At 38.7% G+C, this 23,774-nt stretch overlaps 12 protein-coding genes across 12 annotated transcripts; 4 read left to right on the top strand and 8 right to left on the bottom strand.

Annotated features, from left to right (window-relative positions):
- Nucleotides 1-301: 301 nt before the first annotated feature.
- On the bottom strand, nucleotides 302-1,813 carry C5L36_0A01270 (uncharacterized protein; the record flags this gene model as incomplete). Its single annotated transcript, XM_029463138.1, has 1 exon — nucleotides 302-1,813. The coding sequence occupies one exon, from the start codon at nucleotides 1,811-1,813 to the stop codon at nucleotides 302-304; it is 1,512 nt and encodes a 503-aa protein (XP_029318998.1).
- A 265-nt stretch (nucleotides 1,814-2,078) lies between these two features.
- Nucleotides 2,079-3,701, bottom strand: C5L36_0A01260 (uncharacterized protein; the record flags this gene model as incomplete). Its single annotated transcript, XM_029463137.1, has 1 exon — nucleotides 2,079-3,701. The coding sequence occupies one exon, from the start codon at nucleotides 3,699-3,701 to the stop codon at nucleotides 2,079-2,081; it is 1,623 nt and encodes a 540-aa protein (XP_029318997.1).
- Nucleotides 3,702-4,251: 550 nt separating this feature from the next.
- Nucleotides 4,252-5,916, bottom strand: C5L36_0A01250 (uncharacterized protein; the record flags this gene model as incomplete). The annotated part of the gene is made up of 1 exon (XM_029463136.1): nucleotides 4,252-5,916. The coding sequence occupies one exon, from the start codon at nucleotides 5,914-5,916 to the stop codon at nucleotides 4,252-4,254; it is 1,665 nt and encodes a 554-aa protein (XP_029318996.1).
- Nucleotides 5,917-7,025: 1,109 nt separating this feature from the next.
- C5L36_0A01240 (uncharacterized protein) lies at nucleotides 7,026-7,916 on the top strand (the record flags this gene model as incomplete). The annotated part of the gene is made up of 1 exon (XM_029463135.1): nucleotides 7,026-7,916. One exon carries the CDS (start codon nucleotides 7,026-7,028, stop codon nucleotides 7,914-7,916), a length of 891 nt encoding a protein of 296 aa, XP_029318995.1.
- A 73-nt stretch (nucleotides 7,917-7,989) lies between these two features.
- C5L36_0A01230 (uncharacterized protein) lies at nucleotides 7,990-9,711 on the bottom strand (the record flags this gene model as incomplete). Its single annotated transcript, XM_029463134.1, has 1 exon — nucleotides 7,990-9,711. The coding sequence occupies one exon, from the start codon at nucleotides 9,709-9,711 to the stop codon at nucleotides 7,990-7,992; it is 1,722 nt and encodes a 573-aa protein (XP_029318994.1).
- Nucleotides 9,712-9,899: 188 nt separating this feature from the next.
- Nucleotides 9,900-10,793, bottom strand: C5L36_0A01220 (uncharacterized protein; the record flags this gene model as incomplete). Its single annotated transcript, XM_029463133.1, has 1 exon — nucleotides 9,900-10,793. The coding sequence occupies one exon, from the start codon at nucleotides 10,791-10,793 to the stop codon at nucleotides 9,900-9,902; it is 894 nt and encodes a 297-aa protein (XP_029318993.1).
- A 261-nt stretch (nucleotides 10,794-11,054) lies between these two features.
- C5L36_0A01210 (uncharacterized protein) lies at nucleotides 11,055-12,389 on the top strand (the record flags this gene model as incomplete). Its single annotated transcript, XM_029463132.1, has 1 exon — nucleotides 11,055-12,389. One exon carries the CDS (start codon nucleotides 11,055-11,057, stop codon nucleotides 12,387-12,389), a length of 1,335 nt encoding a protein of 444 aa, XP_029318992.1.
- A 122-nt stretch (nucleotides 12,390-12,511) lies between these two features.
- Nucleotides 12,512-13,708, bottom strand: C5L36_0A01200 (uncharacterized protein; the record flags this gene model as incomplete). The annotated part of the gene is made up of 1 exon (XM_029463131.1): nucleotides 12,512-13,708. One exon carries the CDS (start codon nucleotides 13,706-13,708, stop codon nucleotides 12,512-12,514), a length of 1,197 nt encoding a protein of 398 aa, XP_029318991.1.
- A 252-nt stretch (nucleotides 13,709-13,960) lies between these two features.
- C5L36_0A01190 (uncharacterized protein) lies at nucleotides 13,961-16,423 on the bottom strand (the record flags this gene model as incomplete). The annotated part of the gene is made up of 1 exon (XM_029463130.1): nucleotides 13,961-16,423. One exon carries the CDS (start codon nucleotides 16,421-16,423, stop codon nucleotides 13,961-13,963), a length of 2,463 nt encoding a protein of 820 aa, XP_029318990.1.
- Nucleotides 16,424-17,169: 746 nt separating this feature from the next.
- On the top strand, nucleotides 17,170-18,750 carry C5L36_0A01180 (uncharacterized protein; the record flags this gene model as incomplete). The annotated part of the gene is made up of 1 exon (XM_029463129.1): nucleotides 17,170-18,750. The coding sequence occupies one exon, from the start codon at nucleotides 17,170-17,172 to the stop codon at nucleotides 18,748-18,750; it is 1,581 nt and encodes a 526-aa protein (XP_029318989.1).
- A 486-nt stretch (nucleotides 18,751-19,236) lies between these two features.
- On the bottom strand, nucleotides 19,237-20,409 carry C5L36_0A01170 (uncharacterized protein; the record flags this gene model as incomplete). Its single annotated transcript, XM_029463128.1, has 1 exon — nucleotides 19,237-20,409. One exon carries the CDS (start codon nucleotides 20,407-20,409, stop codon nucleotides 19,237-19,239), a length of 1,173 nt encoding a protein of 390 aa, XP_029318988.1.
- Nucleotides 20,410-22,027: 1,618 nt separating this feature from the next.
- Nucleotides 22,028-23,599, top strand: C5L36_0A01160 (uncharacterized protein; the record flags this gene model as incomplete). The annotated part of the gene is made up of 1 exon (XM_029463127.1): nucleotides 22,028-23,599. The coding sequence occupies one exon, from the start codon at nucleotides 22,028-22,030 to the stop codon at nucleotides 23,597-23,599; it is 1,572 nt and encodes a 523-aa protein (XP_029318987.1).
- Between the last annotated feature and the right edge of the window lie 175 nt (nucleotides 23,600-23,774).

Below are 23,774 nucleotides of genomic sequence, written 5' to 3'. Positions count from 1 at the left end.
GTTATTTGTCGATTGCCTTCAACACCACCCTTTGTCAACAAGTTTATTAAGGGCAAAAAAGGACAAAACTGGCAAGTCCAACAATAATTAACTTGGTGCATATTCTCACTCTTATCCACCGAGCCCCCTTGCGCTCTTTCGTAAAAATGTGGGGATTCCACAGATTGGGAAAGACTTTCATCTCATGCACAACCATGTAATTAGGGATCTCAAGTCTTAGGGGGACATTGATTAAATAGTCTGTTACAAGTGTGAGTTAAGGATATAAATATCGGTACAATAGATACAGATTGACAGCAGGTCAGCATTGGATGACATGTTTAAGGAAATTTGTACGGTCATCAATTTCAAAGATAACTTCACGTAGATTTCGAAGCTCATAACGCCCAAACAAAAACGAGATCATACCATTGACTAGACCAGTAGAGAAGATGATACATCCAAAAAAGTAGAAAAGGACCGAAGACCATGGTGCACGATAAGAAACCACTATAATTACTGGAATGAAGGCTATAGCGATAAACATAGAGAGGACGAAATGCCATAACCTCCACTGTCTTTGCCATTCTAAAGTCGTTTGAATGTAGTTGTTTACTAGGTTCCTAAATTTAAGATACAGTCCTAGCAAGCCATTATTGGGACACTCAGTTGCAGTTATTTTACTCAATGGTTCTTTATTCAGTCGCAAGTTCACGGAATAGGCAAAATGATCAGAATAAGAGCCAACATTTGGAATTTTTTCTGTGAATTTGACACTAGCTTCAACCGGATGCAATAGGTTCTTATCAATTAAGGCATAGTCCAAACGGCATGCTTCGTCAGGGTTTCTATCAGCTCTCCAGGTATTCAAAATCGAATCACAAGTAGTGGCAGCCCTTACTATTTGCTCCCATGGTTGCATTGCCTTAACCAATTCTAGATCTGTTTCTCCATTTATAACCTCCCAACTATCAGCCAATCCCGCTTCTTTTTGCAATATTTCATAAGGTATAGATCCAGGTCTAGAATTTAGATCTCCAACTAAAATAACTGCATGTCCAGCACTTTTAAGATCATTTACTATATTGGCAATTTCCCATGCTTGGCATGCCCTATGGGTTTCATAGGCTGCATCTCCGGACTTTGCATATGGCGCATGCATGTGCGAGTTCAACAAGGCAATAGTGGAGCCGTTGTTCAACTTCAAAATCGTTACTGCCACACTTTTTCCAACATACCAGTCGCCTCTAAAAAAAGCAGAAGGTCGACCATTAACTGGAAATCTATATAATGATGTTTTCTTTATAGGATATTTGGATAATATTGCTAAACCGGGCCCTGATAATATACCTGATGAAAACCACCTACGAAATGGGAATTTAGATGCACAGATTCGATCTATGTAATCCCAATCCTCCTTTGTCCAAATTTCTTGTAGTGCAACAATATCATAGTCATCATTATCCCCATCACTATTGTAACTGGGGAACTCGTTATTTTTGAGTCCCGCTAACCGTTCTGCAATTGCTGTTAATCTTTCTCTCCTAAACTTTGAAACATATTTTAAGCCCCAGGTGTTAAATGTCAGTAGTCTAAAGACTTCATCACTTCTTTCTAGACCTTTTCCGTCTAGATCTAGAGTATCCTGTGTATTCATGTTTATATTATTCATGTTATCGTGCAAATAGGAGAGCTGCTTCTCTACGTAATAATTTTGCAAACGTGTAGACTCGTTGATTGTCGTTGAAGTATCCATAAAAGAGCCAAATTTAAATGTTGATAATAACACTGCAAACAAGCCAACAAAAATACTCAGGAAACGTAACAGAGACATTCCTAATATGGATAAAGTGAAATAAATGAGGGAAGAGGATGAAAATTCAGGCGGGTAAAGTTAACAAACCTGTTGAAGCAGCATTTTAAGTTCAGTATTTCTCGCCCTTGCTAAAATGAATTCCCATTGAGGGAATTTGGAATTCAAACACAAATATCATGTAAACAATCAACACGAGAGGCCAAAAAAAGCAAAGCTATGTTTTCAAAGCGTAGAAAAGATCTATAAATGTATATAATGCTTGAGGGTGATTAGGCATATACAACTAAACTTTTGAACTAAGGGCGGCATTGGCCGATATTTTTTCACTCCTATGGATCAAGTTCAAGATTAAGAAAATGAAAAGTAATGAAATTGCAGCCATAAAGGTGTAGGTGCCGCCGACTGTCATTTTATCTTCCATCATGTTTAGACATGAAACAAAGATAGCACTCATACCACAACGAAAAAGGTTGTTTAAAGCTGTTGCACCACCCGAAAATTGTGGGTACATATCAACTAAAACTGTAGCAGCAATGTTTAAAGGAAACATTGCAAAAAACGTGATGAGAAAACTCATGACTAAAATTGGTGCAATACTGGTGTGCTTGTCCATACACCATCCAAAAACAATTGAAGCTATCGCAATAAATAAGCCAGCAAAAGGAATGGTCAGTAGTCTAACTTTAAGAATGTTAAATGGTGGTTTCTTCTTTGGATGGACGTCTTTATAAGTCTCGTCGTGAACAGCTTTTTTTGTTTTGTATAAATAGTCAAGAATCTTACCTTCTGTAAGTGTTCCCAAAATGCATGCAAACCCTGGGGCAAAAAAACAAAGACCTATGATAATCACAGATTTGTGGTAATCTTTACTTAAGTGAACAGATAGTGTAGTTTGTGATATAGTCCACAGAGCAAATAAAATAGAGCATGGAACTAAAATAGACAAAATATTGAACTTATAGGTCAACATCAACGGTTTCCATGGTTGGTACTTATGGATTCTTTTTTCAACTTTACTTTTATCATATGGTTTTATTCTATCACCTAAATAGATCAAGTATGGGCTTCTATGAATGAAATGCTTAGGTCTGACACTTAAATCCCCAACATAACCACGATGTGTTTCGGGGGCCAAGAAAAATAGAATTAGTAAGATTAAACCATTGAATGCAGCAGAGAACCAGAAAATTGCAGGCCAACCCCAAGCAGTATCCATAACGGCACCAATAAATGGTGCAAATCCTTGTCCAATCAACGTGAAACCTGCTGTCAGACTAGTCAAACTGCCCCTGTTCCTCCTGGTTGTGAAGTCACCAACGGATGCTGTCGTTATACTCACCAATGGTGCCAAAAAAGACGCCAAAACACAACGGAGAAACACAATCAACCAGTAGGTTCTAGAAACAGCTATTCCAACATTAGTGCAAATACCTCCAATAAGGCAGCCCATCATCACAGGGCGTCTGCCCCAGATATCAGAGAATGAAGAGACGAAAACAGGTGCAACCGCTTGGAAACAGAGGTACGCAGTCACAGTGTAATTGATTTTGCTTTCAGTGGTATGGAACTCACGCTCTAGTTCTGTAAGGGCCGTCCAATAGATAGGCATAGACATAGCCGAGCATAGACCAATTACTGATAATGTCAATGCCATGACGGTCCGCTCACGGTGTGTCAGTATTGTGCGCTCATCTTCCTTTATAGAGATATATTTCTGCAAGTCATCAAGGTCTTCATCTGACTCATATTTTTCAACCAACGAATTATCGTCGGTGACATCTTCATCGTATATAGGGTGTGTTTTTGGTGCACGTAGAGTATTGAATTGTTGTGGTGGTGCCACATTATGATTGTCATCAGATGATAGAGTAGTTAGCGTGCTTTGATCAAAAGATGAGATAGACATGATTTTCCATTGTCGTTGGGAAAAGGTAATGGAAGGATTAAGCAAGCCTCATAGTACCCGATGTTTTATCACAAGTGGGTGTACTTCAATATAAATATATGTATATCTAAAGGGCCCTTTTCTGATGGGATGATCTTAATAATTGTTTCGGAAAAAATACTTCCGTAGCCCACCCATCGGATAAGTGCGAAAAAATTTCCGGAATTTCTCTAAACTATCTGGGAAACTGGTATAATGTGACATCTCGGAATAATTTAAAAATAATCTAGGGTCGATTTTTAGCCACGCTGTAACCCTGAAGTCGTTATCTTTTCTTAGAGCATCCACTGGAAGAAGGTAATTAGGTCCATCTCAAAGCTATATATCGTTTAAGAGATGTTTCTGTTTTCTCAAGTTTGAAGGACCCACGTTCTCAAATAGTTGAAGTCGGTAGAATAAATATGATGATTCTGAACTCTGCCTCCTCCCCTCTTCTCTCCAATCGATATGTGGCTAGTTAACAAGTTAAGGTAATTTGACAAAAAAAAAAAAAAGATCTGGTTGAATGACACTAATCTTCAGATAAATTTTTAGGTTTGGTAATTGTATCCTCATTTCCAATGATTAACCTCAAAACTACCGTAAGAAATAGTAGTGAAATTGCAGCCATAAAGGTGTAGGTGCCGCCGACTGTCATTTTATCTTCCATCATATTTAGACATGAAACAAAGATAGCACTCATACCACAACGGAACAGGTTGTTTAAAGCTGTTGCACCACCTGCAATTTGAGGATACATGTCAATCAAGACAGTAACAGCAGTATTTAGTGGGAACATAACAAAAAAAGTGATGAGAAAACTCATGATTAAAATTGGCGCTATGTTGGTGTGTTTATCCATACACCACCCAAAAACAATTGAAGCCATCGCAGCAAACAACCCGGCAAAAGGAATAGTCAGCAGTCTGACTTTGACTATATTAAACGGTGATCTGTCTTGAGGTGCCAAATCTTTGTATGTTGCATCGTATACAGCTTTCCTTTTCCGATAAAGATAATCCAAAACTCTTCCCGAGATCACAGTTCCAAAAATAGAGGCCATACCAGGTGCAAAGAAGCAGACTCCAATGATGATAACGCGCATATGATAAACCTTACTGAAATGAACAGATAATGTGGTTTGAGATATAGTCCATAAAGCAAATAGAATAGAACATGGCAGCAAGATAGACAAAATATCGGGTTTATAGGACAACATCAACGGCTTCCAAGGTTGATACTTGTGATTTCTTTTAGCTACTTTATTTTCATCATAAGGTTCCAATCTGCTCCCCAAATACAAGAGATAGGGACTGTAATGGATGAAAGACTTGGGTTTGATGCCCAAATTCCCGACATAACCACGATGCGTTTCAGGAACCAAGACAAACGATAGCAACAGTATTGTACCATTAAAGGCGGCGGAGAACCAGAAAATTGCAGGCCACCCCCAAGCGGTGTCCATAACGGCACCTAAGAAAGGAGCTATACCTTGTCCTATTAATGTGAAACCTGTTGTCAATCCAGTCAAACTGCCCCTGTTTCTCCTGGTCGTGAAGTCACCAACTGAAGCAGCTGTTATACTTACTAACGGTGCCAAAGAAGATGCCAAAACACAACGGAGAAAGACAATCAACCAGTAGGTCCTAGAAACAGCCAACCCAACATTGGTGCAAAGACCCGCCGTTATACAAACAAGAATGACTGGTCGCCTGCCCCAGATATCAGAGAATGAAGAGACGAAAACAGGTGCAACCGCTTGGAAACAGAGGTATGCAGTCACAGTGTAATTGATTTTGCTTTCAGTGGTATGGAACTCACGCTCTAGTTCTGTAAGGGCCGTCCAATAGATAGGCATAGACATAGCCGAACAAAGACCAATGAGTGATAAGGTCAACGCCATGACAACACGTTCACGATGCGTCAATATGGTATGATCATCTTCATCTATAGAACGGTATTTTTCAAGTTCCCAGTTATCCCCTGGCTGATTCTTTAGAGATTCTCTAACTAAATCTCCATTGTTATCTGCTTGTTTGGTTTCTTTGGTGTCTTCATCGTCGTAGTCATAGTCGTAATTACAATCACCATCCTGCTCAAGTTCGCATTCTCGCCCAAGCCCACACTTGCCGTTTTCTGCGGAAGTAATACCTTGCATGGGATCTCTCACAAATGGTAACGATGTCCACACCTTCATGTGACCATGTATAGTTGTTTAAAGTTGGGCAGGAAGAGAACAGACTCTATGCAGGGCGGTTAGCCCCACTAAGATTAGCTTTAGGACTCTAATGCGGGACGGCCGCCTATGGAAGTTGTTTCTTTTCGGAACCGAAATTCTAGGTGCATATTATTTTCCCGATTGGGACAACATGAGGCAATTTTCATTTAGAGCCCCATCTGTAAACGGACCGTCAGTCATAGAATGGAGGGGAAAAAGAGTGAACTGAAGTTTATATTTCTCGTGATGTATGTATACGCTATTAGTTCAGATACCTACCCTGGCCATGATGTCGTATATACGCAAGAGTTATTTACTACTTTACCAGAAATCTTTAACTTTTTTTTTTCATGTAGGCGTATCCAAAGAACAATACGGGAGACTCCTTTGATTTTGCAAACGCCAATTGATGCAACTTCTTGAAACATAAATCCATCTTCTCGGACAAAGCAAAGCAAAAGAAAATATTTTTAGCTTTGGGAGGTTTCTTTTTTTTTTCTTTTTTTTTATAGCTCCAAGAGACACTCCCTGCAACTATCACAATGGCAATATCACCATTAGACATTTGCTATTGGTGATTGCTTAAGCTGTTTCTCAACTGAATGCATCAATTCTGATCAGTTTTGGGGGTTTGACAAGATTATTTGTGACTTCACCCAATTAGAACTTATCAGTTTCCTTTATTGTTGGGGGAAACTGTAAGTTTGATCTAGCTATTTGGCTAAAACAAAACAAATTCCAGAGGGAACCTAAATAACAAAGCAAGACGCTCTTCTAATGCTTGACAGATTCTACAGGAAATGGATATAGTACAAGTTATATCTTTCTTCAAAAGGCTCAGTGTTTACCTCCTTTAAAGTTGACTGTGTTTCTTGAACTCCCATCTCATTTCCTCTTCTTCACATAATCCGCGAAACAATTATTAAGATGAGAGTGCGTTTGGGGAATTAAGGTAAAGTTGAATTTTTTTTTTAATTTTTTAATTTTTTTTATTTCGTGAAGGAGTTGATTGCATGTGATGAAGAAGGTCGTTATACAAAGAAGATAACGAAAAGAAGACACGGCAAAGGTACCGACATATACAGACAATGGTTGCGGATAAGATAGATGGGAAGGCAATTTCAGCAGAACTAAGAGCAAAGATTCAAGAGGAGATCACCACTTTGAAGATCGCCCATCCTAGGTTTCAGCCAAAAATTGTCATTATTCAGGTTGGTGACCGTCCAGACTCCTCTACCTACGTGCGGATGAAGTTGAAGTCATGTGCAGATGCGGGGATTGAAGGGGAGCTAGTCAAGTATGATGCTGGAATTTCTCAGAAGGAAATGTTGGAGAAACTGGAGGGTCTAAATAACGATGTATCTGTTCATGGTATCTTGGTCCAGTTGCCATTGCCTGACCAACTGGATGAGGAGGCAATAACAAACGCCGTCAAAGTCGAGAAGGATGTTGATGGGTTTTCCGAGCTGAATATTGCTGCTGTGTTCAAGAAAAACTCAAAACTAAAGCTAGTTCCATGTACCCCCAAGGGTATTATGTATATGTTAGAACATGAAAATGTTCAATTGGAAGGCAAAAACGCAGTTGTTTGCGGTAGATCTGATATTGTGGGTGGTCCAATGGGTAAGTTGCTGGAGAAGAGAGGTGCAACCGTTACAACTTTGCACTCCAAGTCTACACCAGAACAGTTTAAGTTTTTCTTGAAGAACGCCGACATCATCGTTTCTGCTGTTGGTAAGGCTGGTTTCATCCACGGCGACGACGTTAAACCTGGATGCGTCATTATCGATGTTGGTACCAACTACATACGGGACGAATCAAAAAAGTCGGGTCAACGGATGGTTGGCGATGTCGACTATGAAACATGTTCTCAAGTTGCATCCAAAATCACCCCTGTTCCTGGCGGGGTAGGTCCGATGACCGTCGTTATGGTTCTATCCAATTTACTCCAAACAGCAAAGCAGCAATCTGGTCTATGAGCTAATTATTATAATTAAAAAAATGTAATGCCAATTTATTTTTATAGATTTACATTATCTCTACAACTTTTCTCTATTTCAAGTGTGCCGATGCATTTTCATAGAGTGATTGCCAAACATAAGCTTCACTCAACATCATTTCAATGTCATCCTCTGTCCAATCTTCGTTTTTGGATGTGTCCTGTAAAAACATAATGATATCTTGGAATTCCATATCCATGAGATAGTTACTAAATCGCCTCAAAAATGCACAGCAGACATAGACATGGAACTGGCTGAACCCTGTGGGGAAATCACTCAAGTACGTGTCCCACATTCGAATAATCAAATTCAGTTTGAACTCTCTCATAAGCATACAATTCATCCATCTGAATGAAAACTGGATGAAATCCAGATGCTCCTTCTCAAAATGTGCATTCAATGAAGGTTCGTCTCTCTTGATCAAATTCTTCAACTCTGTTATTTGCCTGATTATTCCTGGTTGTTCATGAATGTAGTTGTCTTGAATGGTATCTAGCACTTTGGTGAAACACCAGTATGTATCTGCTTCTATTATATTTAGCAATTCCTTTGGCATACATTGAGGATCAAAAGTATCGACATCTACATTACCGGCAAGGTAATGCTGTAGAAAAACATGAAAGAAAGGCGTCACCAAATCGTTAATACCTTGAACGTATCCACTGGCAGGATGCCTAATAGCCCAAAGATATAATATTTTCTCTAGTGATCTATGTGTTGCTTCAAATGAATATAATGGTATACTTGGATTTGTACGCAAAACATCAATTTTGATTTGATGCCATATGGATTGATCTTTATCCCCTCTGAACAGTCTACTTATACTGTTTCCATACTCCTTACGCTTTCGTGTCAATGCTGATTCCCTTGTGTTCTTATTTGTAGATAAATACCCAACAAGGATTGGCCATACAAGCGCACGTAAAGACGCTGGTATTCCTCCCCAAGTTTGTTTCTTCAACTCAGAAACCTCAAAGGTTGGTTTAAGAAACTCTTTTACGATCTTGTTATATTTGATCATATCCTTTTTCGGTGCCTGTTGAGAAGTTAAAATAGAAAAAGGATCTGCCATGATCTCCTGATAATCTGCCCTTAAAAATGGATAGTTTTTGTCAACTTTAGCATCTCTTTCCATCAAAGAGAGGCCATCTAGTGACATGTTTTCCATTTTTAAACTTGCAGTAACATCGTTTCTGCCTGGAAACTGTCCAGAGGTTTTTCCGTTGCCATCAATTGTATCATTGATATCATCTAGTGTATCATTCCAATCCTCATCAGAATCGACAAATGGACTATCTGATGCCCTTTTAGGAGTCAATTTTGTCAAGCCCAATTTCGATAATGTGTTCGATGGTGTTCTCTGAATAGACAATGAGCTATTAGAACGTTGCGAATTTATCGAGGCCCTATCAGGGGACATTGAACGTAGTTTGGAATTTTCAATAGCTGAATCTAAGAATGACTTGGGGTACACACTTTGCGATTGTTCAAACCTATCTAGTCGAGCTCTTTGAGCAGCTGAAGCTTTTTTGGGTGATGAATCACCATGGCTCATTAAACTTCTAAAAAATCCCTTTCCCGAAGATGAAGAGGCAGAACTGCTCCTATCTTTGCCTTTGGATGTATTGGAATCATTACTTGTAGTTCCATTCAAATTATTGGCGCTGAGATTACAAACATCATTTTGGTAATCTATGTAATCTGCGTCAAAGAGGAAATCACTAGAACCTCTCCCATCACTTCCAACGGGTTGATGATATCCTCTCTTCCACATAGCTGAAAATTCCTTCTGTTCACTGTTTGAAGTGCACTTAGATAATGTACAATGCTATTCATCTCGTATATTCCAAAATTGTCAACATGTGTATTTCTGCCGCATTTCGTTTTCGCAAAAACATTTTGGTTATATTTATATATTACAATATGGTTTGTTACATAGTTATGAAGTGGTACTTATCGTACCTACTGGCTATACTCTTTCATACCAAGGTTCCAAAGTGCATGGGTTTCTTTCATTTGGTAGCAGAGAGTCTTTTGCCCATATCCTTTATCCCCAAGAAAATAAAGATTATCAATTATATCGTCTAATAGAATTGCTTTGCCAACCAACATAGAGTTGGCAAGGCCAAAAAAGTTGCTGTTAACCACGTGTATATGGAAGTGGTAGTAAGATGGCTGATAATGAACGTAAAGCCTTAAACTGTCCCGTAAAAGCCCGTGGCTTTTGTAGACCTTTGGAATTTCGGTAAGAATACTCTCACGGATTTTCTTTAAGTAATCGATATGCGACTCGTTTAAATCTCTAACGGAAGAGATATTAGCTTCGTATACGATACAACAACAATACAAGGAACCAATGTCTTTCCCATCCCACTTCATGTCGGGTAAAATAATGTAATCGTCATTCTTAAACAGAATACGTTCAGCTTCAGCCCCGTTGTACAATATATTCCTTACCCACTGTAATCTATCTCCCTTCATAGATTCAACGTAAGGTTTGACAATTCTCTCATAAGCTTCAGGGGTCTCCCTTACCATGTGTAATGTGGCCTTTTCATATTTACGAATATGAGTTTCAGTTGCAGGGTATATCAGGTTGTACTTACACGATGGGTTTTCAAAAGAATCTGGTTTGGTGAGAGTACTTCCCCAATGATAGACATCGTTATTTGCAATTTCTGAAACCTCCACTAAATAGTCTCCTGGTTTCGTTATATTAGTAAAGTATGTTTTCTCAAGTGTAAGAATGGCGTCTGCATCTCCAATTTTTCCTAAGAGAACCACCCTCTTAAGAAGCGGGTCTTCCTCTAACACCCTTGTATACTGAAATTGTCTGACAATGTTTTCAGCTGTCATCTAGTTATCTCCTTCTGCTTGTAACTCTAATACTGACATAGTAAGGAGATCTAAAATTATATATCCCGGGGAGAATCTATGTAGCGGAAAAAAAAATCAAGCCAAATTTCAACCACTCCCCAGAGGAAGTATGGCAACCGCTGCGCCTCCTTTGTGTGTCAATAAACACATGTTTGTTTGATTTTGATGTCAATCTCTTGAACGGACGCACACTGCTTCATATACAAAGCGTAAACAGGCTTGATAAATATTGTGAATACTATGGGCATACCCGATCTCCTCAATGTTTTCTCCAAGAAAAAGGATTATGATTTTCTGGAAACTCTAGGTGCTGGATCCTTTGGGACGGTTCGTAAAGCGATTCAAAAATCAACGGGCAGAGAGGTAGCTGTTAAGATCATCTTGAAGTCTAGGCTACATGGTCATTTAGAAGTTGTTGAACGTGAAGTTAATTTATTGAGTTCTGTCCGGCATCCACATATTGTTGAGTTGATTGACTCATTCCAAACCAAACATAACTTTTATATTGTAACACAATTGGCAACTGGCGGCGAACTATTTGACAGATTAATTGAGAAAACTTCATTTACTGAATATGATGCATGCGATATTATTTACCAGTTATTAGATGCGATAGCATACCTCCATGAAAGGGGAATCGCCCACAGAGATATCAAACCCGAAAATGTTCTATATTTAACAATTGACGAGAAATCACCAATTGTACTGGCAGATTTTGGTGTTTCCAAACAGACCAACTCTCATGAAAAGCTTACAGGTGTTGCAGGATCGTTTGGGTATATTGCACCAGAGATTTATGCGAGTGAAGGGTACGGCGAACTATATGGACTAGGGCAAGGAGGCTACACATTGAGCTGCGATATTTGGTCCCTAGGTGTAGTGGCATACACACTGATTGGAGGGTATTCACCAATACGTGCACAAAACCCACAGGACTTTTTGGATGAAGTAAGAACCAACAATTTTGTGGTTTTCCATGAAAAGTATTGGTCGTGTATTTCTGATGAGGCGAAGGATTTTATTATTAAATCACTAGATATTGATAATAGGAGAAGACCTTCTGCGAAAGACCTTTTAAATCATCCATGGATCAAAAATCATTTCAAGGGCAAAGAAGGTACAGAAGGCCAGAACATTATTTCTAATATCCAAGAAGGTTTCAACGCTCATGCTAGATTACGTAGAGCTGTTCGGTTAGTTATTATGAAGAACAAGTTGGAAAAGTTGAGGCAATTACGTGCAGCATCTGCTACTACAAGTCAGGATACCGAATTGGAGGAGGACGATGCTTCTGATTTTGAATTTTGTGGCAACACTAAAGATAACCGGTTAATTGAACATTTCAAAGAGTTGAAAGATGCAGGTCACAGTGGTATGCCTTCTAATCTGTCATCACCACCAACAACCACCTCTCAGGTATCAGGATCAGAGTCACTGCAACGCTTGAAAAGTAAAGAATTAACCACTACCTTCCAAAATCTAGTTAGGATAGCACAAGAATCAAAGGACCAAATACGTCAATACCAAGAAGAGGAAGAGCGAAAAGAGAGCGAAAACTCTAGAAGTCAGCAATAGATAATTATGTTAGGCGGTTGAGTTATTTGAAGATTACAATATTTTATTTTTTTTCCTATTTAGTTAATTGCAACCTTGGGTTTATATTAATTTCTTACTAAAACCATCAACCAAAAAAAGTATCACCTAAATATTCTCTTCTGTACATCCTTTACCAAAAGTTTTTTTAGCTCTTGTATTGTAATCAGATCCATTTCAACAGCTGTTTTGGCAATATTTAGTTTTTCCAAGTCAGGTGTATCTACAGTTTCATTAATATTTGCAGCATTTAAGTGACCACTTGGAGCTGAACTAGCTGGATCCGTCATGAGTTCGTTGAATCCCATCTTGACATCTCCACTATAAGTTGAAGTCTGTTCAGTTACATCTTCAACTGAATTTTTTTCGTTTTCAAAACTCTTCGAATCCAACAATGAATTCATTTTCTTCCATACTTTCAAGGAAACATAGTTTGAATCCAGCTCAAACCTATCATCATTTCTGGTCAATTTATCATTTCTGTCATCATGGGGCACAGTTAAACTTGCATAACTTCGTTGACCACCGTCCAACGAGTCCAATAAAATTTGGTCATTTTCATTGACAAATAACTTAACATCCAATGGGTAGTACTCTTTGGAATGCCATCCTAGCTCCGAACTTTCGGTAGTATCTGGTTTATTTCCGTCATAAAAGGTTCTAAATGCCCCAATATTGATGTATCCATCTTTGAGGCTTTTTATAGGATCAATTACAATCGCAACATAGGGATCTTCGAACCCCTGATGTAATTTCTGTGTCTGGACATCTATTCCACTCAACCAACATCCAAATCCAGGATGCGAATGGTACCATCCTATTACGTGTTCCTTCTTGAGACCATTTTCTTGTAATTTGGTCAAGTATCCAAGCATGAATTCGTATGAATCATTTTGTGGATTTACTCTAGATTCTGTACCTTGTACCGGCAAAGGATAACAGTCCAAGACATATAGTTGCGATTCATGATGGTACCCGAGGAGCATTCCCATTATTTCGATCGAGCCTCCGGATATTGCATGTGTTAACATTTTATTCATTGCTAGGATAGAGACGTTTACAGTCTGAAAATAGTAAGGATATTTCTTCCATGGCTTGCATCCGTTGTCTTCTTCATCACTTCTCTTATAGAGATTGTCGTATATTTTTCTGGCATCTGATTCAAACATCATAATTCTCTTCGATACGTCTGGTGCCGTATTCAAATCATTTGGACCCCTGGCAGATACGTCCTGGATTTTCTGTAAGTTTTCCCTCACTATTTCCTGCAATTGATCTATGAGTCTACAATAAGCCTCCATTTGTGTTCTATCTCTCTCAAACTTATGGCCAACTGGAATTTTGCTGGACAAATGTCACTTTGCTCTGAAGTTGCGGAGAAGCAGATTTAACTCATGCTCAATGTTGGAAAGAATTCATCTTGACGCATTTACATATGTACACAGCGAGGCACGAATTCTTCCCCTTCCGTATCTGCAGCTGTAATTAGATGCAACTCATATTTTATACACAGGTAATCTACTTATAGCTGCACTATATAAAAGCGAAATATATTAGGAGGCCGAATTCAGTCTTTGAAGGATCCTATCCAGTAATTGTGGATTGGACATAATCAAATCGACCTCTGCATCCAAAACAGTGGAAGCAGGGGTCGTGCTACTAGTACCACTACTAGCAGATTCACTTAATTGTAACTTGGAATGCATGCTTGTACCACTATTACGGTGACTATTGACCAATAAATTTTCGTCTGTCTCAACATTGTGATCAAATAAATCCCAGTCAATGCTTGGCTTTTTGATATGTTTATAGGAATTTTTCCTTGATAAAGTTATTGCCGGGGTTAATGATGGAGTCAAAATCGGACTTGTTGGGGAATGGAATTGTATACCTTTGTTTGCTTGTGCTGGCAAGCTTCTCAAGTCGGAGGAGCTACCCCTTAAATGTTTCCTTAAGTTGGTTAGACTTGATAAACTTGTGCAACTCTGCTGATTCCCACTACCTAATGACTGAAGACTTGCATTACTTAAGGACTTTGTTTTAAGATTGTTAACTTGTGCTAATGCCTTCAAATCGGTACTACTGGCTTTAGCAAATTCATAAGGCTGAGATTCCGACTTTTCAGATAAAGTTCTTCTCTGTAATGGAGAATTCCTTGAATTTATTCTGGACACGGAATCGGTCGAGTTTTCTTCAGATTCAGTTTCGGATTCGGTTTCTTCGTCACTTGAATCGCCATTATCGCTTCTCTCTGTTGTTAGTATATCATCGGAATCATAGTTGATTGTGGCGCTATGCCTGATTAATAATCTTCTTAATCTTTCAACATCATTCACTACTAAAGATTTACGTTTACGTTTTCTTTTCATTATTTCAGCAACATCGACTTCAATAAACATATTTGTCAATTCTTCATATTGCCAAATTTTCAAATCTAAGCCATAAGGTTTTGGTTCGACACAATAAACATAATTATGTTGAACATCTAATTCGGTCAACATCTCCTTATTGAGATTCATATAATAGCATAATAAAACTCTAATAATGACTCTATGGGATATAATCAACACATGATCTCTTAATCTTTCAATTTCAACAATGATAGGTCTAACTCTACTGATAACATCAAGGTACGATTCCCCACCTAAACCAGGGTACCTATAAGACAACTTGTTTTCTAGAGATGCCATATATTCATCGGGATGTAAGTATCGGAAATCGTCTTCTGTAATTGATTCAAATATACCACAGCCTAAATCATTCAATATTTTAAAACTCTTGAAAAAATATTCATCCTTTGGAAAATAGTGGGCAGTTTCAATTGTTCGTTTTAAAGTTGAAGTATATATATTAAAACTTTTGTTGGTTAGGTTTGGATTAGTTTTAAATGTACTTGTATCATTAATAAACTCTTTATTATATTGCCTCAATTTGAATTCTTGTCTTTTTTGAGATATGAATTTTGGTAAAGCCTTAGCAAATGCAATGCCCGATTTGGTCAAATCCGAGTCACCACCAAGTTTATTTTGAACGTTGTCAATGGATTCACCATTTGCAGTCAACCATATTTGACGATCTGTCAAGTTGAAATTTAATAGGAAAAAAACACATTGAGATGCCAAATATCCACTGATATTATAAGAAATAACCTTTTTACCGGCATTTATAATTTTAACGTATTGAATGTCGAATTTCTCATTTTCTAATTCTTCAGATTCGTCTATAGTTTCATAAACTTTTTCATAATTATATAGTCTCTTCCTAAAATCTAATAGGGCCTTCTCGGGATCCATTTTTTTATAATCTGGTCCACTTAATTTTAACCTAATATTTTTCTCAATGAGTTCGGTATCGGTGCATATGGATTCCAAGAATAATATTTTCACAGATCCCTTTGTCCTCTTATTGATTGTTTCAACAATCCATTTCCTTCTGGCCTTTGTAGTGTTGGTAGCATCGAAAATACCAACATTCCCATCATCGGATAATAAGTAATCCAACAGTTGATCCAATGTCTCCTTTGCCCATTGCTCTCGCATTTGGAAGTTTTCCTTGTTGGAATGGTCAAATATACTTGAATCATGTAATGTGCCAACATCGTCATTCCCATCATGTTTATCATTCTCGTCAACACTTGGACGGTGTTCTCTTTCGGGGGTTGTAAATGAATGGTTTTTGGATATACAAGGAGATGGAGTCAGGTTGGGTATTGGTGTAGAATGGTCGACGGTTGGCCCTTGGATTGGGTATTTGCTGGGCGTGACTTTAAGTTGCCTTCTCATGTTACCGACATTGAAAATCTTTGTATTATATTGCATCCAATTTAAATAACGCTGTAATTTCTTCGTAATATAGCTCTTACCACGAGCGGGCAAGCCAACACAGACAATCACCAATTTCAAGGCATCATCAGTTGGGTTTTGCGACTCTTGAATGATCGAGGCCGTTGAGTCTGCTGGTTCCATATTCGGCGCCAATGAAAGAGAAGGGCGGTGCCTTGGGTTGTGTACACGCATAGTCAATGAGAAGGGGCAATGCTTTCCAATTTAAACTGGTGGGCTGTCTCTGTGTTTGTTGGCTTGGTAGACTTGGTAGACTTGGTAAACTTGATACACTAGAATATCTTCCCTGTAGAACTATACCTCTGACGAGATAATACACGCTTCAGTAACGATAGTGTAACATATATATATTCTCTCAGAATAATATCAATACAATGGCACGGAATTGAGAATTACTCATTAAGAGCCCTTCAATCACGGAGAAATGGGAGAAATTGAACGGGACGGGGCTCAGCGAAAAAAAAACGTGGAGACTTAAATTTTTTAACTTATTTTATTTTCACTTTTTTTTTTAATTTTTTTAATTTTAATTTTAATTTTTTTTAAATTAATTTTATATTATTTAATATTACTTATTTTTTACCAATTTGGAAACTGTGCCGAAATTTCGTCATTTCTCAACTGACAAGAAAAGAGTCAATTTTTTTTTTGGCCACCGCCAAGTTTTTAGAATTCTTAGCGGCAAGCGAGTGCCGAACAGTGAAAAGGAAATACCAAAAAAAAAAAAAAAAAAAAGTTAGAAATAGAAAGGGAAAAAGTGTGGATCATCAGCAGCGGGTATTTAAGAGAAGTGGTACAAATTGTCAATACTTGGACATTTACATTGTTAATAACTTGGTTTAGTTGAAGGTGTTTATTATCCGCTGTTTTCTTTTTCTTTGTTTCATACTGTATATATTAGATAGCCTACATAACTGACCATGTTTGCATTGGCTTCTATTTCACGTCTGGGACGTGCAAGCGCAAGCGCACGTGCACGTGCATCCGCAGCTCTGTCTATCCGTGGATTTGCGTTGACTGCTGAAAAATATCCTTCAGTTAAGCGTGGAGACTACGCCAAACTAACCGATGAAGATCTCGGTAAATTCCATTCGATTTTGAACCCAAACCAGATTATTACGGATGCTGCAGATTTGGCTGCATTTAATCAGGATTGGATGAAGAAATACGCTGGTCAATCGCAACTTGTATTGAAACCAAAGACAACTCAACAGGTTTCTCAAATTTTGAAGTATTGTAACGAGAGGAAACTTGCCGTTGTTCCACAAGGTGGTAATACCGGATTGGTTGGAGGTTCTGTTCCAGTTTTCGACGAAATCGTTATTTCTATGGCCGGCATGAACCAAATTAGATCCTTTGATGAAAATTCTGGAACATTGAAAGTGGACGCTGGTGTCATACTTGAAAATGCGGACAACTATCTGGCAGAGAGGGGTTATATATTCCCCCTTGATTTGGGAGCTAAAGGTTCATGTTTTGTTGGTGGTAACGTTGCAACCAATGCTGGTGGGTTGAGATTATTAAGATTCGGCTCATTACATGGCTCAGTGTTGGGGTTGGAAGTTGTCTTAGCTGATGGTACCATTGTGGACTCCATGCATTCTTTAAGAAAAGACAATACCGGGTTTGATTTGAAGCAGCTATTCATTGGTTCCGAAGGTACCTTGGGAATTATTACTGGTGTATCGATCTTATGTCCCGCAAGACCAAAGGCCGTCAATATCGCATTTCTTGGCTTGGAGAGCTACGAGCATGTGATCCAGTGCTTCAAGGAAGCACGTTCTGATTTGGGCGAAATCTTAAGTGCCTTTGAGTTTATGGATCGTGATTCCCAGTTGGTTGCCTCCAAATTCTTGAAAACGACCCATCCATTGTGTCAAGAGGACGAAGTTGCTGAAGCTTCTGTTCCGGAATATCCATTCTATGTATTGCTGGAGACATCAGGATCAAACAAAGACCATGATGATGAGAAACTAGAAAAGTTTTTAGAAAAAGTTATGGAAAACGAAGTTGTAGTTGACGGTACAGTGTCGCAGGATGAAGCTCAACTCAAGACTCTATGGACTTGGAGAGAAGGTATCGCTGAAGCATCACAGCAATTTGGTGGTGTTTATAAGTACGATGTCTCATTACCATTGGATTCCTTGTACAAACTAGTCGAAGAGACCCAGGAGAGACTAAAGAGTTTCAGTTTGGCATCGACCGAGGATGAATCAAAACCTGTATATGAGGCTATTGGTTATGGTCATATCGGTGACGGCAATTTACATTTGAACGTTGCCGTTAGAGAGTATAACAAAGAGGTTGAAAAGGCACTTGAACCTTTTGTATATGAGTTTATCGAGAAACACAATGGTTCCATCAGTGCCGAACATGGTCTTGGATTCCAAAAGAAGAATTACATTGGTTATTCTAAGAGTGAGGTTGAAATCAAAATGATGAAGGAGTTGAAGAACCACTATGATCCGAACGGTATTTTGAACCCTTATAAGTATATCTGATGTAATTGCCGATATCATTGAAATGTATACAAGTTTGTTTTTGTTTATAAAATGTACATTTTTTTTTGCTATATGTATATAAATAGACACTCCATGATTTTATCTTTATTTTTTTATTTTATATATAATTTTCGGGAGAGAAAAGATGAGTGGAACACAAATCATGTTGAAAGAGTGGGTGCTTATTTGTATGAACTGAAGGGTGGATAAAGGAGAATGGGGGAGAATGAAAACAGAAGAAAAAAACATGGAGTTAGAAAAGAAACTCAAATTGGAAAAGGAATATGAAAAGAAGAAACAAAAAGACATCAAGAGTGACTGACTGGATAAGGAGAAAGAGAGAAAGATAGGTAAAAAAAAAGAATAAAAACAGGAACAAATTATGGAAATAACAAAAAAAGTAAAGCTTAATTAAAGGGGAGTAATGTTTGCAGAGGGAAATGATTTTAGAACTGAATCTTTCATTACTATACTGCCATTGGTTGATCAATCATCATCGGGGTTGGCAACACGTAATATCTTCATACCGTAGTCTGCGGCATCGGCCAAACTTCCGTCACTCAATCTCCTTCTACCTAGCAGGACCTTATCAGCTTCTTTGTCGTCCTCACTTGAGAATGGATTATCACTATTTGATTTGAGTGCTTCCTCATAAGCCACGTCATCGGCCACCATGGCAACTCCTTCATGATCGTCGTAGAACTTGGAGAAAATACGACGTCTTAGAAGAAAGAGAATAGCAACCAAAAGCACCAGGAATCCCAAGACACCACCAACAACACCGCCAATTATGGCGCCTTTATTAGAAGACGGGCTGGACGATTTATTGGATGTACCCGATGGCTGCGACGAAGGAGTTTGGGTGATATAGACAAGAGAGGTGACTGTTGCAGAAGAGTTTTCTATAACTGTAGTTCTTAAGGAGGTCAATGGTTTCTGTGAAGTTATTTGGTCTGTTTCAGCAGAGGATGTTGTTGAGGTATCCAGTGTGGAGGAGACTGTGTTTGATGTTTCTGAAGTGGCTGTGCTTGTTGTGGAGTCTGTGGAAGAGTCTGTTGATGTTGCAGAAGAGGTCGATTCTGATGAGGATGAAGAAGTTGTTGTTTGAAGAAGCACGATACTATTTGACTGTTGAGGGGATGTTTCCGCTGTAGAAGTGGAGTCATCTGAAGAGGAGCCTATATTTTGGGAGTTTGTAGCCGTGGTATCTGTTGTAGAAGTTGATGAAGCTGTAGATGACGAGGAGGAAGATGACGAGGAGGAAGATGACGAGGAGGAAGCAGCATCACTATTACTGGAGGTCAAGGTGCTTATATCGACACCATTTTGAGCCAAGATATTATAGGCACCTTTTCCACCACAATTTTCCTTTGGATACCCAACACAGGGGACAGTACATGAAGTGGACTCACTAAGATTGGAATCAAAGGAGCTACCACAGTAACACATGTTACCGCTGGATAGGGCAAAAAAGTCGTAGTTGGAACAAGCATCGGCACAATGCTGAGAGGACTGGTAGCTGTATTCGCCCTGGCTGGTAAAGGAGCTTGGTAGGGAGTCGAAGCATCCTAACACCTGGCCGTCAGCAATGGTAGTGGAGACAAGAGAAGCAATGAGTAACAAGGAGGGTATCATTTTCGGGTTAGACAAGAGCGGCATTGTAATTACCCTAATGGACGTTTGCAAGAGACACGCTGTGGAAGATAAGCAACAACAGATAGATTGTTTGCCAGTCTTTTGCTAAGAAAGAGTCAAAGTGTTGAACACAGAGTAGTTGATCAACCCAAATAGAATGGATAGGAAAATACGTGTGACTTTCATTGATTCACTATATGGCCTTGCTTTTTTTTCCTTACTACCGTTTTTTTTTTTCTCTCTTCCAACCGGTTCCTCACTTGTCTCATTCTACAATTTACAATTTACATTTTTTCAATTTACATTTTTTCATTCACAATTTACATTTTCTCAATTTGCACTCCCATTTTATTAATCCCCCATTTTCTAATTTCTCATTTTATCCCATTTTGTATTTCCCATCTTTGTTTGTGTTTTCGCTATTCATGTCTAAACCTTCTTCCATCCCCCGGGTTTTTCCGCCCAACGCGGAATTCGAAACTACAATGGGTCCAAACGGTCGAGACCTTATTTTTTTTTCCCCCGCCTGTGTTCCTCTCACATTTCGCGTTCCGCGTTCCGCGTGTCGCGTGTCGCGTGTCACGTGTCACGCGTTGCATTACGTGTTCTGCACTTGATATTTCATATAAAAACGTCCTTCAAACAAACTACAACACACCACCCGTAGCGTCGATCGGCGTCGTCTATAGTTTTCTATTTTGTTGATAGTCTATTTAATTGCTAGCTCCTTTCCCCATTTTTTTTTTTTCCCCTTCTTAACATTTCGTTGGTGCACGGGCAAAAGGTGTCCATCCTATTATTCCTGATACGAGGGAGTTCTTTTTTAGGTCTTTATCGACGCGTCGACACAACGCCCTGCCGATTCATTCTCCTTAGAAATTAGCGCCCCCCACCTCCTCCCAATTGTACATTTTCGACAGCTGTAGCGCCAACAGATTAATTTCACTCACTTATTTCTAACACACACTGAGAATTACCCCCTATTTTCCCCTCACATTTACTTCTCCCAAATTGGTGAGACACCAATAAGCAGTCAAAAAAAGAAAAAAAAAAAATGTATCGGAATGAGTCCATAAATTCTTAACTCCATTTCCCGCGTTCTAATTAACTGAGAGAATTACATACTATTCACATCCCAATCCCCCCATTTGAATTAACACAAACAAACCCAGGAAACTGCCAATGTAGGTTTTCCTTCCCTCTCTCCTGTAACCTTTGTTGTCCCCTCCTTCCTATTAAATTCCGGTTTGTTTAGATTGTATTGCACTGTACTGTAAGTAGGTTGTATTGAATAATTTATTATTATATTATATTATAAATATTGCGTTATAATAAATTTAATACACTACATTATATTTTGGCAAATTACGTTATATTTTAACAATTACGCTATATTCAACTACGTTACGCTACATTATACCATATTAAGTTACGTTATTCAGTTGGAATTGTCCTTGTTTATCTGTTAATACCCCCCCCCCCCCCCCCCCCCCCACATCCCGTCTCTATCTACCCTTCCCCGTTTGCTAGCATCTGGCATCTCCGTCAACCTCTTAGAGTACACTTGCATTTCCCCCCCATCAGCTCTTGCTAACCCCCTTCAAGTATTCCCATCTTGCAATTTCAACCACCCGTCCTGGAAATGACTTCTCGTTCAGATACAATCCCTGAAAATGAAGTGGAAATCTTCAACAAGCTAACCGAAATCAGACAAAGACTCTCAATCATTAAGAGAGACCACACAAAGTTCATGAACTCAAAGGACATAACAGAAATCTACAAGTCTGTTCTAACCTATACTGAGGAGTTGAAGAAAATCAGAAATATAACCAACCAAGATATCAAATCCAGCAAGTCTTCACTGCCTTTAGTCACTAACAAGGTGGACGTTCTGATTGATGAAATCTTCCAACTCTTGTCTTTATGTTTCTTGACTTGTGGCTTGGCAAACACAGCCCCTGCTACTTATGCCTCTCTCTCCACCGTCCAAAGATTGTTGGAACATTTGAACGAATCCTCCATTTATACGCCTCACGATTTGAAGCCAATCAAGGATAGATTGGATGAAATATCAAATATCATCAAAAACAATGAGTTCTCCGACAATGATGATATATCTAACAACAATACAGAATTCGCCCTCTTGACCAACAAACTAAACATTTGTTATAACGAATACAACTACATGATGGAGAAAACATCCAATTTATCTGCAGATGTGAAAAACTTGATGGACGACTTGTTGGACATCAAGTACAATCTATTCCAAATGATCACAGAAGATGACCACAATAACGAGAAGGTCAATTTGTTGTCTAAACATCTACATGAATGTCAGGTTAAGGCGGAATTGATTTTTTCCTCCAATCCTAATGAAAAAGGTGCAGGAATAATCAAATGTTTGTTTGATAACTGCTCAAACTATTTGAATGATCTCCAACTGGGCATTGATAGAGTGGACCCTCATCTAACTTCTATTTACGAGAAATTACTAAACTTGAAATCCATTCTTGAGAATTTGCTTCTAACAAAGAGATGGACTTTGAGAACTACCGACATTTTCAACTATCAGAAACAGTTGGTTGAAATCGACAACTCTAGGGTAGATGGTTATTTCTTAAACAAAGATTACAAAGGCCAGTCGGTCTTGCTATATCTACTGAGGTCCTGCTTTGCCATCATCTATAAATTGTTGGAATCGTCAGAACCGGTCTCTGAATCCTTACAACCTATTCACAACCAATTGTTAACTGTGAAAAGATGCCTACTTGATTTGAAGAGAATGGGAGGAATTTCCTCAATTAGAGAATTATATCCTTATCAACTTAAGTTGGATTCCATCGACAACATGAAGGTGGATGGTAAATTTATCATCAAGGGCCAAATACCTGAAGGTCAAGCTACCGTCACCGCCCTATTGGCTGAATGCTTTGACATAATTCATGAGCTGAAAATCGAATTAGACGACAAGGACGATGATGATGCTGCCGAGAAACCAAAATACAGTGTCATTGGGACAAAGGCTTCCCAAGACTCAAATTATGACTACAATCATCATGATGATGAAGCTATTAGCAGATCAAATTCAAGATTTTCTGCGGGAGAAACTGATCATCATTCTTCTGTTAAAGATCTCGGTTCCCTCGATTATGACGAAGCCGAAGACAACCTGGCTAGCTATGCCAATAGTATCTGCGAAAGTGCAGATGAATGAGCTCCCACATTTTAGCATACGTCCTTAACATTGGCAATGTTGAAATCCTTTTATTTTTCCTTTCATATTTTCTAAACATTTATATGTTGCATATTAACTTTGATTATTCTTTCCCATTCTCCCTTCTCCATTCTTTTCCATTTCCTACTAATCTCGTTTTCTCTTCTTCGCCCTT

Source organism: Pichia kudriavzevii, chromosome 1 (assembly GCF_003054445.1).
Source record: "Pichia kudriavzevii chromosome 1, complete sequence".
Lineage (NCBI taxonomy): Eukaryota > Fungi > Ascomycota > Pichiomycetes > Pichiales > Pichiaceae > Pichia > Pichia kudriavzevii.
Note: the sequence above shows the minus strand (reverse complement) of the source record. Positions and strands in the feature narration are given on the sequence as shown.